The sequence below is a fragment of the Aphelocoma coerulescens genome, chromosome 2, assembly GCF_041296385.1.
Source record: "Aphelocoma coerulescens isolate FSJ_1873_10779 chromosome 2, UR_Acoe_1.0, whole genome shotgun sequence".
Taxonomy (NCBI): domain Eukaryota; kingdom Metazoa; phylum Chordata; class Aves; order Passeriformes; family Corvidae; genus Aphelocoma; species Aphelocoma coerulescens.
Window position 1 is genome coordinate 114,879,422 of NC_091015.1, and position 16,239 is coordinate 114,895,660.

At 40.5% G+C, this 16,239-nt stretch overlaps 1 protein-coding gene across 11 annotated transcripts in view; it reads left to right on the plus strand.

Moving 5' to 3' along the window:
• PPP4R1 (protein phosphatase 4 regulatory subunit 1) overlaps positions 1–15,655 on the plus strand; it is a 65,567-nt gene extending 49,912 nt beyond the window's left edge. For all 11 annotated transcript variants that reach the window (XM_069004428.1, XM_069004438.1, XM_069004432.1 and 8 more), the window contains 9 exons: positions 2,922–3,097; positions 7,140–7,235; positions 8,549–8,734; positions 10,213–10,374; positions 10,978–11,078; positions 11,459–11,579; positions 11,680–11,814; positions 12,770–12,911; positions 14,562–15,655. In XM_069004428.1, coding sequence (XP_068860529.1) covers positions 2,922–3,097; positions 7,140–7,235; positions 8,549–8,734; positions 10,213–10,374; positions 10,978–11,078; positions 11,459–11,579; positions 11,680–11,814; positions 12,770–12,911; positions 14,562–14,725 — 1,283 coding nt within the window. In that variant the 3' untranslated portion in view covers positions 14,726–15,655. The remainder of the gene's footprint in view (positions 1–2,921; positions 3,098–7,139; positions 7,236–8,548; positions 8,735–10,212; positions 10,375–10,977; positions 11,079–11,458; positions 11,580–11,679; positions 11,815–12,769; positions 12,912–14,561) is intronic.
• The last annotated feature ends 584 nt before the right edge of the window (positions 15,656–16,239 follow it).

The window sequence follows — 16,239 nt, forward strand, 5'->3', positions numbered from 1 at the left end:
TTGCAGGTTACTGAGGCTAACTGTGGCTTATGCCAGTTACAAGCTGCTTTGCCAGAAGGGGACCTAATAGGGATAAACCAAATGTGGGGTCAATTGATCCCATTCCCTTATAAGAACTATGTTTGTAAGTTAGGTTACTAGCACTGCCTGCAATAAAAGTCTAAAATAGCGTTAATGGAACAGCAGGTGTGGAGTAAGTGGAGAAGAAACTCTGTTTTTATGTTTCAGTTACTTAATCTCTGTACCCATTAATGCAGCCCATACCTTTTGCCTCTGAGTAAGAAGTAAGGGTATGGAAGGCAGATCCTATAGAAAAAAGAAAGGAAAAAGAGGGGAAAAACCAAAAGAAACATCAGTGTCTTTTAGTGAAACATCAGGAGAAACAGAAAACAACCATAAGTCTTATTGAAAGGACAGAAACTCCTGAGAACCAGGAAATTCAGTAAGACCAGATAAAATGTGGTTTAGAATTTACAGATTGTACCAGTTATTTTAGGATGCAGGTACAGTAGCCAAGAGTAAATAGTTTCTTGTTCAAAAACACATCTCAACCTGAAGCAAAAGTTGAAGAAAGAGTTAATTAGTGGTCTAAGATCCAGTGGATATTGACTTTATCTGAGGAACACAGTACCTGAGTTCTGTGCTACGTGCAAAACGGACCTTTACGCTCCAGTTTTTCCTGATGGTAGTTGTGAAAGCTGGTTAGCCAGCAGATGCCCTTCTGGTTTCCTATCCATACCTTGCTTCCTAAGAGCTCTGAAGCATTTCTCTGTCATTCATGAATTTACTTGAATTTGAAATGATTTTCTGGAAACCATTGCCTGTCCCATGTCAGTAGGGACATCTTTGTGAGAGATGAGGAGCAGCAGCAATGCTTGGCTCTTCTTTTAGCTAGGACCTTAGGATGTTTATGGGACTTCAGGTCGTTCACCTTTCAGTGAATGGCAGCACTGAAGTCATGAGTAAGCACTGAAAAAAGGCACTTGCCAATCAGTCAAATCCTTGGGAGTTTGGCTTCTCTTGTCCTTCACCCTCACTTCTTGAGATTGTAGGATTGACAAGAAGCTGAGGAAATGCACGTTTTTGTCATGTTTCTTCTAGAGCAGAGAGAGGAAATGAGGATAGGTGTTGTCTCCATCATGTTAAGCTCCTAAGCAAGGGTGGTTCAGGTGTGCAGGCTGACAGTGGGGCATGGGGTGGGGACTATGTCTTGGAAGATTCACGCTTACCACTGAAGATACTCTTGTTACTAGAAGTAATCTCTGGAGCTCTGTGTGGATTTTTAAGTAAATACATAAACAGTGTTGAAGCAGTATGTGTTTACTGAGTTAGGGCAAACTTTCTTGAGTTTTAAGTGAAGGTGAGAGGAGTGCACATTTTTCATGAAGTTGTCCTTCATGGAAGAGGTCTTCAAGAAAAAGGTCTCCTTAATGTGCATCAGAATATAATTCTTTTTCATTTTCTTCTTTGATTTCTCTAAATGAAAATGAAGGCAGGCATTTCTTGCCCTAGCATAGCCACCTATTTTGCCTGGTTTTGGGGGTGATTTATTTAAGTTTTGGGGAAATTTATTAACCTTGATCTTTTTTATTCTCTTTGGGTTATTGTATCAGAAATTTGACACAGAGTGTTAGCATTGCGTTGTAAAGATTAGTCTTTATTCCTGCTCATCAGACTCTACTGACAAACCAGTGAACCCATAGTGTGTTTTCTGGTTTTTGCTAGATTTTGCTAAGGTTTCTAATCTAAGATTTTGCTGAGTTGACAATTTTTGGTTCTTGTAATATTTCATATCTATTTTTTCTGTCTACAAATGAGTCCAACTTTGTTTAGTTCTTGTTAACAACCATATGCAGAAAGCTAGAGGGAGAAGTTCAGAATTCTGTAGCTTAGTATGGCAGTATGGGATTAAAAACAGGCATATGGTTTGTCATGTAATTTCACAGTGAACATTTAAGAAACCTTGGAAAAGACAAAATCTATGAGGATCAGATCTTCTGGATGGCTGGGTAAATTCAATGAGTGAGATTATTCCTCCTTACCTTCTTGGAAAGAAGTGGAGGAGGAGAGTGGAAGGATAGATTAATCTGTACTGAATTCTGTGTCACTTGCAGCTGAGATTGCCTCTGATACCTGATCTCAGGTCAGGCTATATCCAGGGAACATTGCTCAACAGAACTTTTTCTAATTGGCAGTAAACAGAGGGATGCAAAGCAGAGCAGCCTCAGAACTGCTGGATGTTTTCCAAAAGAGTGGACAGCAGTATGAAGTGCTAATGCCTTCTTTAGATGAATAAGAGAACATCAAACAGTACAACCTTCTTACTTGTTTTGAGGACGCAAGAAGGCTGAAGTATCGGGTCTGGCATCTTTCTATACAGATCTTGCTTTAGAGTTGCTAGTAAATATAAGAATTTAATGAACATATTTAGAGGGAGGAACAACATCTCAGAACTGAAATCCTTTGTGTGTTACTAAACCTGTTCTCTGTCTTTATTTGAATTACTTTGTCCATCTTTCTCTTAGTTCCACCTCCCACAAATGGCCCAGTCTGTAAGTTAATATTTGTGGGCTGTTCTGCTCCAGAAAATCTATTTGCACCATTAATATTTACTAAAATTCTTAAAGAACCGATCCTGCCATAACTGCAGTCTCCTTATTCCTCCTGGGGTTTGGGTGTTTGTTCATTTATTTTAGCTTTAAGGATGAATTTCACTGGACTGGGGTTTGATTGAGTACCCTAGGAAAAGAGTGGGGTGTTAATTAGCACTTTAATTGTCCCTCGTTTGGGATTTACCAACAGCTAATGATCTGTTTTGTACCTCTCCTGCAGTTCCTCCACCATCTTTCAGTTAATTAGTCACTGTCTCAAAGTTTTGTTGCAGTTCAGTCTCTCATGTGTTTCTCTTTCATGTACTGCAGCACAAGTGGAGGTGTTGTCTGCTGCACTCAGAGCATCCAGTTTGGATCCTCAAGAAGAGACAATGGCCAGTGTTGGCAAGGGAACAGATTCACAGACTGAACTAACCATCAATGACCAACAAAGTTTTAAACCTATATTGGGTGATATTGTGCCTTTAATTGGTGACACTGTTGAGGTAAGAAGCGAGTTTTGTACTTAATTTTTTTTCCATTAGAATTTCCAGGGCTCCAGTAGCAGAGCTGTAATTTGCATTCATGTGAGGATTGCAGCCAAATGCTTTCTACTTTTGGGTGGTGCGGCATTCCCTTTTGTTGGATGGTATTGAAGTGCTAGCTACTAAAATAAAGTTATTTGTGTTGGGTGCCTTTGTTTTTGCCAGTTCTGTGCTTGTCCATGTAAATTCTTGAAACTGTTTCTGTTAAAATCTCCGTTGTGACTGTTGAATTTGCAGATGTTTTAATGCTACCACAGTTTATTACCGTGAAATTGCCTTGCTTAAAACAGACCTCTGCTGACAATAAGTGAATCTTTTTCTCCAGTGCCCCTCCCTGAACCTGGAGAATGAGGTACTATGTTCCCTTTGCTCCCTGTTGAATTGATTTATAGTAGTTCACTAGTCTGCATCAGAGAAGTTCAGGACCTGCAATCGAGATGTTCTTATTCTGCTGGAAGTTATTCTAGCAGTCAGTAACATCTTCAAGCTTTTTGCACTTACTTCTTTAGCTCCCCTCCCCACTCCCTGCCCAACTGTAGTTGTGGCATTTGGTACTCTTTTCTGTTCTTCGCTGTGTGTCAGGCCGAACCCACTACATTCACTGCATAGAATGCCACAAGCTGTGGTGGTATTAAATGCTGTTGCTGTTGCAGAAAGCAATGGTTCAAAAACAGGCTCCATAAAACCAGAGCAAGTGATTTGTTGGATGTCTAGCAGTTAATATCAATTCAGTGCAAACATTTTCATCCTTCTTTAATTACAGCAGTGTTTCTTGATGACATTTAATTAACTTTTTGTCTAAGCTGTTGGACTACCATCTAGACCAAAAACATACGAGGAGTTCAGGAATGTGACATTTACTTGGATACTGCTGATTATACACAACCATAATTTAACTCTAGAAATGTGGTTTGTTTCAAAAACACCAGCCTGCCCCCAATTCCTTTGTGTCAGGCTCAATATGCTTTTTTAATCATAGGATCTGTTGTAGTCATGTCTTTCTAATGCTAACCTAAAATGACGGAGTACATTTATCTTCTGTTCTTAAGAATTTTTGGGGTGGTGAGGGTGGTGTTTGTTCAGAGGGACCTGTCCTGCATTTTATGTTTCTGTGTGCAGAGTATAGTGCTGAGAGAAAGTTTAAGAACCGGTCATATTGCTGGTATATGTTGATTTTGCATGTTTTGGTTTTATGCTTTAAAAGGATGCTCCTAATCTGTCAGTTCTGTGTTTGTTACTGGCACTGAATCAAGGCCTTATTTTACAAGTGAGCAGATATTATCGAGGTGACCTAGAATGCTGGGAATCAAGCTGGGATCTGTTGAGCAAGTAGACTGTTGCCCTTAGCAGTGAAGAGACCTCTGATTTTCACAGGTGATTGTTCAGGTTTTTTAGTTAAGTGGGGGTTTTGTTGTTGTGATGATTTTTTTTCTTTTTGTCTTTGCTTGGGTTTTTTAAGTCTCAGCATAACAGTGTGTCAGTAGGGTACTGGACACTTGAGAGAAATCAAGTCCCAGCATTTTGTTTGAATGTAACCTGCACAGTTCTGGACACATACCACTAAGCAAAACCACAGTTTGCTTGTCCTTTGGCAGCTGTATTGGCTCATGAAGGAGTTAATGCTGCATATTAAAGAGATTCTCTATTCAAATGAAAATAAATGGTGTAATAGAATGAAACGGTAAGATTCTGGGACATGATGAAGCTTGTTTGTTGAGGGTAGCTGTTTATGTTTTCTCAAGAGGGACTGTTTTTATTTTCTTTAGGTTGTATGTTCTCTATCAGGCTTGATAAGAGGATGGGTGTGGGAGTCTGTTTTTATTTGGAGGTAGAGGGAGAAAGGAAACTGGGCTAAAACCTTCCCACTCCTGTCTGGCACAAGTACCTCTCTCTAAGAATAGGATGGATGCCAGGAGGAGATGGACCCCTGACACTGGCCTCTTCTTTGTTTGGGCCAGCTGCCCTGTCAGGAAACACCAGCACCACTTGTCCTGGTGTGCAACCCTTGACACAGAGCAGAGATCTTTGGAGCACAACCCCGGAGTTCTTGTTACACAGCTGAGGGAAGCTTCACCTTCAAGATCTGTAAGGCCATGACAAAGATTTTGCATTTGGTACACAAACTTGTACACAAGCACAAACCCTGCTGAATTTTCATGTCCTGGCTCTCTGCAATGCTCAGTTTGGTGTGTGCATGGAAGAACTACAGATGGAACTTCATCTTCAGGGATAGAGATACTGCATAACCTAAATACTGACTGATGGCTGTCATTATTCTGTACTGAAGCTCTTCCTCTCTGGAATGCATATTTGACTTTAAAAGTGGCTGGGTAAAAATGTTCCCATCTGTGACACCCTCCATTATATTCCGTTGTTTGACTTGGTTCAATCCGTAAAGTATGATTTTTTTAGGCTTAGGCTTTTGGAAAAGGGGTCGCAGGTAATGTGAGATGGAGTCCTTTCCTTTTTATTGTAACAGAATGCATGACTAACCTCTAGTCCCTTGCAGACTGGCAACTCAAGGGAAGCACTGTGGCTAGTGTGTACTGGCTGCCTCATAATTCCTTGATTTGCAGGAGGTCAAAGCTGGTGACTCTGACAATGCTGAAAATAATCTCTCTTTCAGGGGGAAAAAACCAAACAAAAGGCTAAAAAAGAGTGAAGGATGAATTGACTGTCAAACTAAAAATCCTGCAGAGATAGGTTTTATAGTTGGAGCTGTATGCTGGACACACTTAGTTAGGGACTTGCTTGCAAATCTGTTCTTTCTTTGACTCTTTAATACCTTCTTGCTGCTGCTTCTAAGCCTGACAGGTGACATGGACTGCTGTGCCAGAGATATGCAGTTGCCTCGCAGTTCTGCCTGTTCTTTATCACCTGTAATTATACCTCAGTAGCTAAAATTACAGCCCAGTGCTTAGATGAAAGCAGCTCATGGAGGAGGAAAAAGCAACTGTCTGAAGTCAGACCAAGCAAGCCAGATTGTATCCTGGAGGCTTTTTTTGGAAGAAGTTTGTAGTTTGCTGGAAAATTCTCGTTGTCAAAACAATCTGAACAGCTGGTGGAAGTAGGCATGTTCTCCTTGCTTGTGTTGGCCCTGGGAGCTCACCCTGCAGCATCTGTGAATATATAGATACCTTGGCTCAAATCTAGCAAAAATGCCTTTGTCCTGTTCCACCATACTGCAGCCTGATCTACTTTTCATATATTCATAGCATACTGCTTGAAATTCATGGTTTGTTATGCAAAATCCATTGTATTTGGGGAGCTCCACTTGTAACAAAAGCGTCGGTGCTGCATCCCCCCAGCAGCACAGTTTATTGCAGCCCGTCTCACCTCTGCCACTGTTCTCAGAGTCTCAGCCCTTATCCTCAAGGCCCAGATGTGTAGCCAGGGTGCTAGAATGATTGCTAAAAATTATTTTAATAGGACTGCTGAGAGGGGTGATGACTGTTTTCAGCAGCTGTGGCCAAGTAGGACTCAGTTTTATAAGGTGAAGCTTATGCATAGAGAAGATTATAGAATAATCACCTCTAGGAAGGGTGCAACAGCATGAGTCTCATCAAGTTCTACTCTTCAGTGTGAGGGTGGCTTTGTTTTGACCTTTTTCTAGCACAAATCCAAAACAGCAAATCCAGCAAGATCAGCTACAGGTGTTTTCTAAAACATTTTCCATTCAGGGAAGAAATAATGTGACCCATATGTTAGTTCTATTTTCCTTAATGCAATCTCAAAGGTACTCTTCTCCTGTGATTTTCATTCCATAAGAACCAAAATGGAGCGCAGAGTAAGAGGAGCTTCTGTTTCAAATTGAAAGCAGATTTATCTTGCATTCCTTTTGATTTTGGGCTGCAGCAAAATTGTATTTGATATTAGAACATTGTATTCTTTAATCTAAGAAATAGACTCTGAGGTGAGGACAGCACTTCTTGATGTTGTCATTTCTTCTGTGTTTAATCTTAGAGTGTTTTTTGTGTGACCTTTTATTTTATTTTTTTCACAGAGTATGGATTCTACACTTCACTATATTCATAATGATTCAGATTTGAGTACCAACAGTAGTTTCAGCCCTGAAGAAGAAAGAAAATCCAAAGTACAGGTAAATGACAGTGACTTCTGGTTTTCTTACATGTATCAGATAAGTGAAATTTCTTTTATGTGTATGGGGATTTCCTTTATCCCCTTTTTCATTCAGTCATTTCTGACATGATATAATTTCTATTAAATACCTCTTAATTAAGTAGGTTTAAAATATTCCTTCTTTCCAGAGATAATGGGTTCATTTAGCAGTTGCTTCTGTTACATTTATGCATGAGAGATGACAATATTTTTTTGACATGAGATAACAGTTGTTAGAGATCTTCAGGCTCTGTTTCATTTGGTTTAGTTTTCTATGGAAAGCACACTGTAATGGGAATTAGGTTATTGAGGAAACAGGATTTTTTTTTATTGCATGTTTAGAGAGGAACCACCCCCACTCCTTGATAGCTTTTTGCAGAACAGTTGCGAAAGTGTTTCATTAAGCTGGAACTGCCTCTGGTATTTTTTCTAAAAGGAATCAAATGTTTCAGAATAGTTCCATAGTTCAGTATTACATTGGCACCGTGCATCAGTGTGATTCCTTGAGTGGGAACCTCAGTCCCTCTCTTGTTCTTGTCAGTGGAGCTGTTCGGCAGCTGTGTTAGGAAAATGCTCTTGTGTGCCCCTTAATAGAGTCAGTCCCTGACACAGCTGAAACAAAGGCAGTAGTGAAGTCAACACAAAGAGGTTTTCACAAAATTTTGGTTCAGATGCTTTAGTTTCTCAGTGAACAGAGGGATTGGCCTTCACCGGAGAGCTCTTTGTCTCTGGAGAAGCCTTTTCCTCCCTGTTGACTATTCAGGGAGTTTGGAAGCAATATTGAACACACTGTACTCTGCTCCCTCCCCTTCCCTGCCTTCCCAAGGCATTTTAATTTAGTTTTCGTCTCTCCACCTTCCCAAGATTTTGAGAGAATTAGGAAAGGTTTTTTTGAGAAAGTTTCATCATTTGCTGTTCTGCCTATCCTTATGGATGACATAAAGTGGCCAGTTTGCACAAGGCATGACCTGAATGTTTGCAGAAAGGTAGAATGCAGTCTTGCCATTTCCTGGGCTCCCTAAGAAGGCTGGTTTGCTTGCTCCTCTATTATGTTGGTCTGTTTATTTTCAAATAGCCCGCAGTCATGTTTTTGTTTCTTTGGAATCTTTTGGTGGAACTTAGCAGATCAAAAATCATTGTGCTCTTATTAAGACACTGTAATTAAATAGTATTCTATAGTTGCAGGGGAAAAAAGTGGGGTATTTTCCCTTACAGAGTGCCCTGGAATTATAGTGAGCCTTATGAGGAGTAATTGAAAATGGTGTGGATGCTCTTGCCCTTCTCTTGCTGCAGGATGTTGTACCTCAAGCCTTGCTGGATCAGTATTTATCCATGACTGATCCGTCCCGCGCACAAACAGTGGACACTGAGATTGCCAAGCACTGCGCCTACAGCCTGCCCGGCGTGGCACTGACCTTGGGCAGGCAGAACTGGCACTGTTTGAAAGACACCTACGAGACTCTGGCATCTGACATGCAGGTGAGCCCAAGCACTGAGCAGTCTGAAATTCTGTGATGTGACAAAGACTAATGGCAACCTCTGTGGTGATTTCTCTTGTTTACTGGATGTTGGGCTGCTCTGCTTTTTACACAGAGCTTTCCATTGCTGGTGTTACTCCATAAGGACTTAAAGTGCAATTGTTGTCTCAGAGGAAGTGGGGGGGGGTGTGGTGCTCAGGTAGTAAGGAAATGGGCTGGTTAGGGTGGGAGATGGGTCTCCAGTAGGAAAATGAGGAGAGGTCTCTGATTTCCTCTGCTTGCTTGAGATCTTATGGCAGTGTCTGGGAGTCATGTAGGTCTGAGAATCTGGGCTGTGCTGCTGTGTGAGCAGACATGCCCCTGCAGGCATGTCTGGAGCTCAGTGAGTCAGCCTCACACCAGGCCTTGGTGCCACATCGAGTTAGTCATACAGGAATAACATTGCTATCACCACGCAGCAGCACTGCTGCTTTAAAAACAAATACTGGAAATAGCAGCATTTTCCTTGTTGTCAGGTGGTAAGGAGGTGGCTTTCTGCATTTTGCTGTTGGTTTACAGTTGTTTCCCAGTCCTCCTTTGTTTCCTTTTTTGGAGATGCTCTTTTTGTTTTTTTAAAAATCTTCAGACTGCTTCACCTCTCTTGAACTTGCTGCTTGCTCTGTCAGAGCAGCAGTTCTCAGTGATACATAGTGAGTAATTTTATACATGGCTCTTGCTCATGTTTTCCAGACTCCCTTGCAGCCATTAAAAACAGCCAGCTAATAAATTTAAAACATAAGTAAAAACAAATTACCCTGTGTTCAGAAGTGTCCAAAATTTATCACTAGTCTAATCTGAATTAAGATTGGATCACCAACTGGGGCAAAAGAACAGTGCCCATGCTAATTGGAAAGTGCTGGCTAAAGAATAGTTACTATTTTGTTTTTAAAAGACTTACTTGAAATAATTACTTGTGTCCTCAGTTTAGGGTGTCTGAAAGCTGCGCTGGTCCTTGGGCTGCTGGGCACTAAGTGTGGAAGAAACTTCGCCTATTACGGAAGCTAAAATATCCCAGCTGAAATACTGTGGGATGTATAGCTTACTCATTTAATTTTAAAAACAGAATGAGAGAATAGTAGCATGAGCCTAATTAATGCTAAAGAATTTAAAGCAAAAAGTACTGTGTGCATTGAGCACTGATGTCAGGAATACTGTTTTCCTTCCTGACACCTGGAAAACTAAAATATTTTGATGACTTGTATTTGAATAGTTCCTTGATATTCAGGTGGAGGAAATGAGACCTTGTCGTTTGTCTTCACTTCCAGTTTCCTTTTCTTTTTTTTTCATTTTAAATTTCCAGTGTAATTTTCAGTTGTTACACGAGACACTGTTACAGATGTTTGTAAGTAGTGGAATTTGCTGGGAGTCCAGCTTGGATACCGACCCTCAAGTTCGACTGGAGCACTTCAGATCAGTAACATTGATTTATTTATGTTTCAGTGGAAGGTTCGGCGGACACTGGCATTTTCTATACATGAACTTGCTGTCATCCTTGGAGACCAGCTTACAGCTGGAGATTTAGTTCCTGTCTTCAATGGCTTTTTGAAGGACCTAGATGAAGTGAGGATAGGTGTGCTTAAGCACTTGCACGACTTCCTGAAGGTGTGTCTGTGTTCATCTCTGATCAAGTGCAGTTACAGATTTTGCTTCATTTCTTTGTATGCACCTGCTTTTTACATAACACCCATGGAACTCTGTGGGAATCTCTGCAGATGCCTGTTGAATACTAGAATATATGTTGCAGGAGATCTGTGTTGCTGATACTTATTTTTCTCTGAAGAGCTTTGTTCATGTTTATTCAGTATCGAGATGGCAATGAATGATTTTTTTTTTCTTTTTTTTTTGATGGCTCTAATCTGCCTACATAACTTAATTGTCAAATTTCTGTAGAAGTTTCTTTGTAGCTGCTGTTTCTAGCTGCTGTTTCTGGAACCGAAAGACACAAATCCTGAAACTGTCTTTACTGTTTACGCCTCCTTTCCTAGCGTAAAAGGAGAGACTCAGTCACATTTTCCTTTCAGTAGTGCCTCGTGGTTTTACAGCTTTAAGCATTACAGGGTTTAGCCCAGGAAAGCAACACTGTTGCTAAAGATTTAAGTTTTTTTAAGTAAAAGAGAGTATTTCATTAGTTGTATTTAAAGCTCTTATTCTACCTGGTAATTGTAGCCTGTAGTTCTTTATGGAAGTTTGTATTTACTGTTACAGCTTCTTCATGTTGACAAAAGACGAGAGTATCTTTATCAGCTTCAGGAATTCCTGGTGACTGATAACAGCAGGAACTGGCGTTTCCGTGCTGAGCTGGCTGAGTATGTGGTTTTCTGAATTATTATTTTTATTGTTATGGATATTTAAAAATGTGAAAATCATATAATAGATGTTTTATAGTGATATTCTTGATTTCATTTTTGATTAATAGATGGCCCTTATCCTCCTCCACATGTCGTCCTTGCTTAAAAATTCCCAGGAGCTGTGTTGTCATTATTGTGAATAAGTGGCATTTTAATATTTGCAAGTGACCCACAGTCAAGCTGATGGCACTGAAAAATAGAAGATTTTGCTTCCCAGTAACTTCATTATGGCTACACTTCATATTTGATAAGTGTTGGTATATAAATGATGATACTCAGTTAAGCTGCCTTTTTTCTTATTGTGATGTACTTTGTTTGGTTGTTCTTCCATCTTGTAGGCAGCTGATCTTGCTTCTAGACCTGTACAGTGCCAGGGACATCTACGACTACCTGCGCCCTATTGCTTTCAGCCTCTGTGCAGACAAAGTGTCCTCTGTCCGCTGGATTTCCTACAAGCTGGTAAAGCAGTCTAAAGAAATTGCAGGTGTCAGACTTGGGAGTGTTTGTGATCAGGAGTAATATTTGTATTTACTGGTTTTTTCCTTCTCGTTTCTTCAAGGTTAGTGAAATGGTAAAAAAGCTGTACATGGCTTCAACACCAACCTTCGTGGTAGACCTCATGAATGAACTTGTTGAAAAGTTCTGTAGATGCCACAAGTGGTCTGGTCGGCAGACTTTTGTCTTTATTTGCCAGGTGAAATGTCTTTTCATTTATATTCTTTTGTTTTGTTGTTCTTTTTTTTCTTTGGAGGGTGGTGGTGATCACAATTAAGGGGACTGGAACTCTCCAGCTGTCTATTGACACTATGTTGGTGAATATTTGAGAACTTTGTTTCCAAGGGAATAGTTTCATGGCTGTTTTTTTCTCTGTTTCTCCATAGATGAGCTTGACTGCATCTTTAGCTCAGCATATTAGCATCAGGTCATCAAATCTGATGCTGAATGTAGAGCACAAGGGCAGCAAAATAATCTCCGAGTTGCGGAGCTGCTTTGTTGCTCAGCATGAAGTGAGATTTATGTAATAAATCTTTAGAAATCAATCAGTAGGTGCTGTCTGTACCTCTTTAGCCAGCCTGTGCAGCTTGGTCAAAACCAATGCATTCTCAAACAAAACAAACAAGAGCTGAAACTAGCTGGGATCCCAAGGAAATGGTCACATTTGGAGGCTGTAGCAGAGATGCAGACTGGGAGCCACCATGGCTGCTGCCCAGGTGGGCAGCCCTTTGAAGTGTTTGGAGAAATGTGAGCTTTGAGCTTATTTAGAGAAACATGTTTGGGTATAAGAGGTGTTCATTGACATGAACCATTTTTGTCTTAATATAGTATCTAGTTTAAACAAAGACTAATTGTGAGAAGGATTGTAAAGGTCTACTTTTCTCTCCTGTTTTCAAGTGGTACACTGATTTAAAAAGGAAAACAGATTTCGTACAAAATAAGTGGGCTTCTAACTGAGCCTGAATTTCCTCAACTCTAGTTTGCTTCATTGTGTCTGGGTTTGTGCTAGAAAGTACTGTACTGTATTTTAAAACTGTGGATACTACCTACTGTATAGCTATGAAGGTAGTAAGATCTGTTAGCTCTGATTATGTGTTGGGATTTCATCTTCCCTGTACTGAAATCTAATGAAATTGTCTCTGTGTTCTTGCCAGACTATCAGTGAAGATGACTGCCTGCCCATGGACCAGTTTGCTGTGCATCTGTTGCCACACTTACTACACTTGGCATCTGACAAGGTTCCAAATGTTCGAGTCCTGCTCGCAAAAACATTGAAGCAAACCCTTTTAGAGAAAGGTTAGTGGCAGAAGGAGTTGCAATGGGCTGACTGCAGGGGGGTTTTTTGTCCCTCAGTTTTCCTAAATTCAGCTGGGAAAGAAGAAACAACATCAGATGTGGGCTGCTGCTTTTACAGTCTCCTCAGTGTGAGATATTATCTTGGCTGACATAAAGCCATGACCCCTCTTGTGGTATCTGACTTGCTGTTGTGTGATGCTGAGGATATGAGTTCTTGCTCATATGCCAGCCTGTTCTTTTGGTGTCATTTTCCATGAGTGAGCTACTTTGTAGAGGTGTCATTGGAAAGCACAAGTGAGCAACTAGCAACTGTGAAGTTGTTGAACAGTGCCCTTTATTTAGTTTTAAAAAAAGAAATTGTTCTGTGTAATAAGAGTAAGAAAGAAAAAAATACACAAATACAAACCACCATTTGTTTTCTCACTGAGAGAGAAGAGATGGCTGTTGTTAGGGGTTTGTATTTTATGGTAGCAGTGGAAAGAAAGTTTCTCTGGGTTCTCTTTAGGGACATAAGACATGGAACTCTCAAATTGCAGACTGTGCTTAGGAAAGCATCCCCGGTGCATCACAGGTGCCAGAGGAGTCAGCAGTGCTCAGAGTCCGAAGCACTGTAAAGGAAAACAGCATTAGAAGTATTAGACTATTTTATAAAACAACAGAGTGTCCACACTTGGAATACTTCATCCATTTCTGGTCACTTCCACTCTCAACACCATACACTGGCTTGAGGACTGCTGTAGAAAAATGCAGAATGTCCCAAATGCTGGACAACACCAAGGATGCCAACACAGTGAGCACTGGGCACTGCCTTGTGCATGCTGACTCTGAGGAAGCATATGGGGACAGTTGAGATGGATCAGCTGATGAGCAGTGATTTATCCTCTGTTAACTGTGCCAAGGATGTCACTGTTCTTCCTGCTCTCAAGTGGCATTGGTGTTTTTGTGTCCCCCACGTGGATGGTGCCCCTCCATTCTGCACTGCCACCATGTAAGCTTATGGCACAGGTAGTCCCTGCTTCAGAGGTGTTCTGTGTATGGTTAGGGAGGGTGGATAGACTGGGAAAGGCTGATGTAAAAAATCAGTTCAGGAGTTTTTAAACCTCAGATCTCAACTAACCTTCCTGTGAGCCGTTTGTAGTTATGCTGCTTTTATGCACCTTGTGTTCCATAGTTCATTAAAACTGTTGAATGTTGGAACTTCTTCCACTCTTATTTCGTGTTATCTTAGCTCTGTCATTTGATAACTATTTGTCAAGGCTGGCCAAAAATGGAGTGAAATAGAGTGGTATGGCCATGGGTTGATGGTATCTTTGCCACAAATACAAGCACTCTCATCTGGAATCACTTCCAGGCTTTTCCTTCCTCTTTGGCCATGGAATTTGTCACCCTTTTATACTGAAGGGCTGTAGAAATCCTATACTTGAACAGCATCTTTAGAGTGACTGTGCTCTGAAACATGGAATGATGTTTTTTTTAAGGTGAATTCATAGATATATTTGGAAGTGTCCTGTGTGCCTGCTCAGATATTCCAGTTGGATTGTAAGTGTACACTGTCCTCTGAAATTTTGGATCTCACAGGGTATGCTGAGGTTAGCATTGAAGTATCTGCTGTCCTTTCCTCCCATAAGCTTTGTGCATTTTCTCTTACAGAGTATTTCCTGAATTCTGCCAACTCTCACCAAGAAGCTGTGGAACAAACGATTATGGCTCTTCAAATGGATGGTGACAGTGACGTCAAGTACTTTGCGAGCATCCACCCTGCCAGTACCAAAATTGCAGATGATGCCATGAGCACTGCTTCATCAACTTACTAGGTTCTGAATGTTGCTATAATTAAAACAAAAAAATTAAACAAACTATCCTCAAATGCTTCTAAAATGGTTGATTTAGAACAACCTCTTTGGAAGGAGGGATTTCTTGCCAGATTTAACAGGTGGATGTTAGCTAAACCTGATAACCAGGGATTTTAAGTCAAGGAAAAGTAAGCATACCTGTGTCAGCTTGACTTTAGAAAAAACACTGCTCAGAGGATTATTTTTGCCACCGAAGCCTTAAATCTTCTGTCTTCCTGAACAAATGAAACTTGAATTGGCAGATCATTTTCATTGCAGAAAGGATGTGGTGATTTCCAGAGACCTGCATTGTTTCTCCTGAGGAGTTAACTTGGCAGGTGTTTTCTGTAGCAGCTGATAGGCGGGATGGCCAAGAGGAGAGTTTGTACCGGGACTGAGACCTCCAGTATTAGTGCTCAAGTTTTTGTCAGTCAAGGACTTGATTTGTGTGCAGCTGGGCACACCCTTAAGTGGGAATAGCTTTGATGTTTGTAAATGGGGAAAAGTAGAAATTTGGATTTCTCTTAAGGGCTCAGTGCTAACACTAAACTAGAATCTGATTTTAATCCTTAAATGCAGCATATTGCTGTACCCATTAGCAGAAAACTTTGCTGAGTACCTGTGTCCTAATTATTTTCATGCTGGTCATGACCTAAAGGAAATTTATTAGCACATGTACTTTAAGTCAGGTATTTTTAACTTGATCATGATCGGCTCTGAAGGTGCAACTTTTTTCTTCATATACTGTACATATCTGTGAGCCTCCTTGGAGTGCTGCAGTCTTTAATCATGTTGTTTAAAAGCTGTTGTGATACAAGTTGTTCTCTACTTGTCCAAATAAAATTTATTAATAAGATTGAAAGAAATCTTGTGACCTTTTTGAGACATTAAAAAAATAAGTTTGAAATTAAAGTGGTCTTTTTCTTTCAGTTCTCTACACTTGGGTGGCTGTTTCAGGGGCAGTGGGTTTGCTTAATGATTATAAAGAATTCTGCATTTTGAGATGGACTATGTTACAGCACAGATGTACTTTGACCATGTAGTTTTGCTGGATTCTTCCATGTGGCCCTTTTGCTTGGGAATCTGTTACTCCAGTAAATGTGGAATGGCATCTTGGCTGGAAGTAAGTCTGAATATCCACCTCAGTCAGATTTACAGAAAACTGTGAGTTCAAACTGCCTTTAACCTGCCTGCAGTCCATTGACTGCTTTCCTTTCCTCTCATTTAAAATTACTGATCCATTATCTCCTTCTGTGTCTTCCAGGGACAACTTCCTTAAATCACCTTTCTTCCAGCCTGTGGAACCCAAAGTGTGTGAAGCCTTTTTTCCCTGAGGAAGCAGAAATGGTTGTGGTAGCTTATCTTTGATGTATTTTAGCAGAACATTTTCACTTACCAGTCAGGTACCTGATGCTGTAGCAGTTGAGCCTTAGGCAGATATCTTTTTTTCACCTCCTGTTTTTGGGGAAAACAGATTATTCTGCACTTTATTCTCT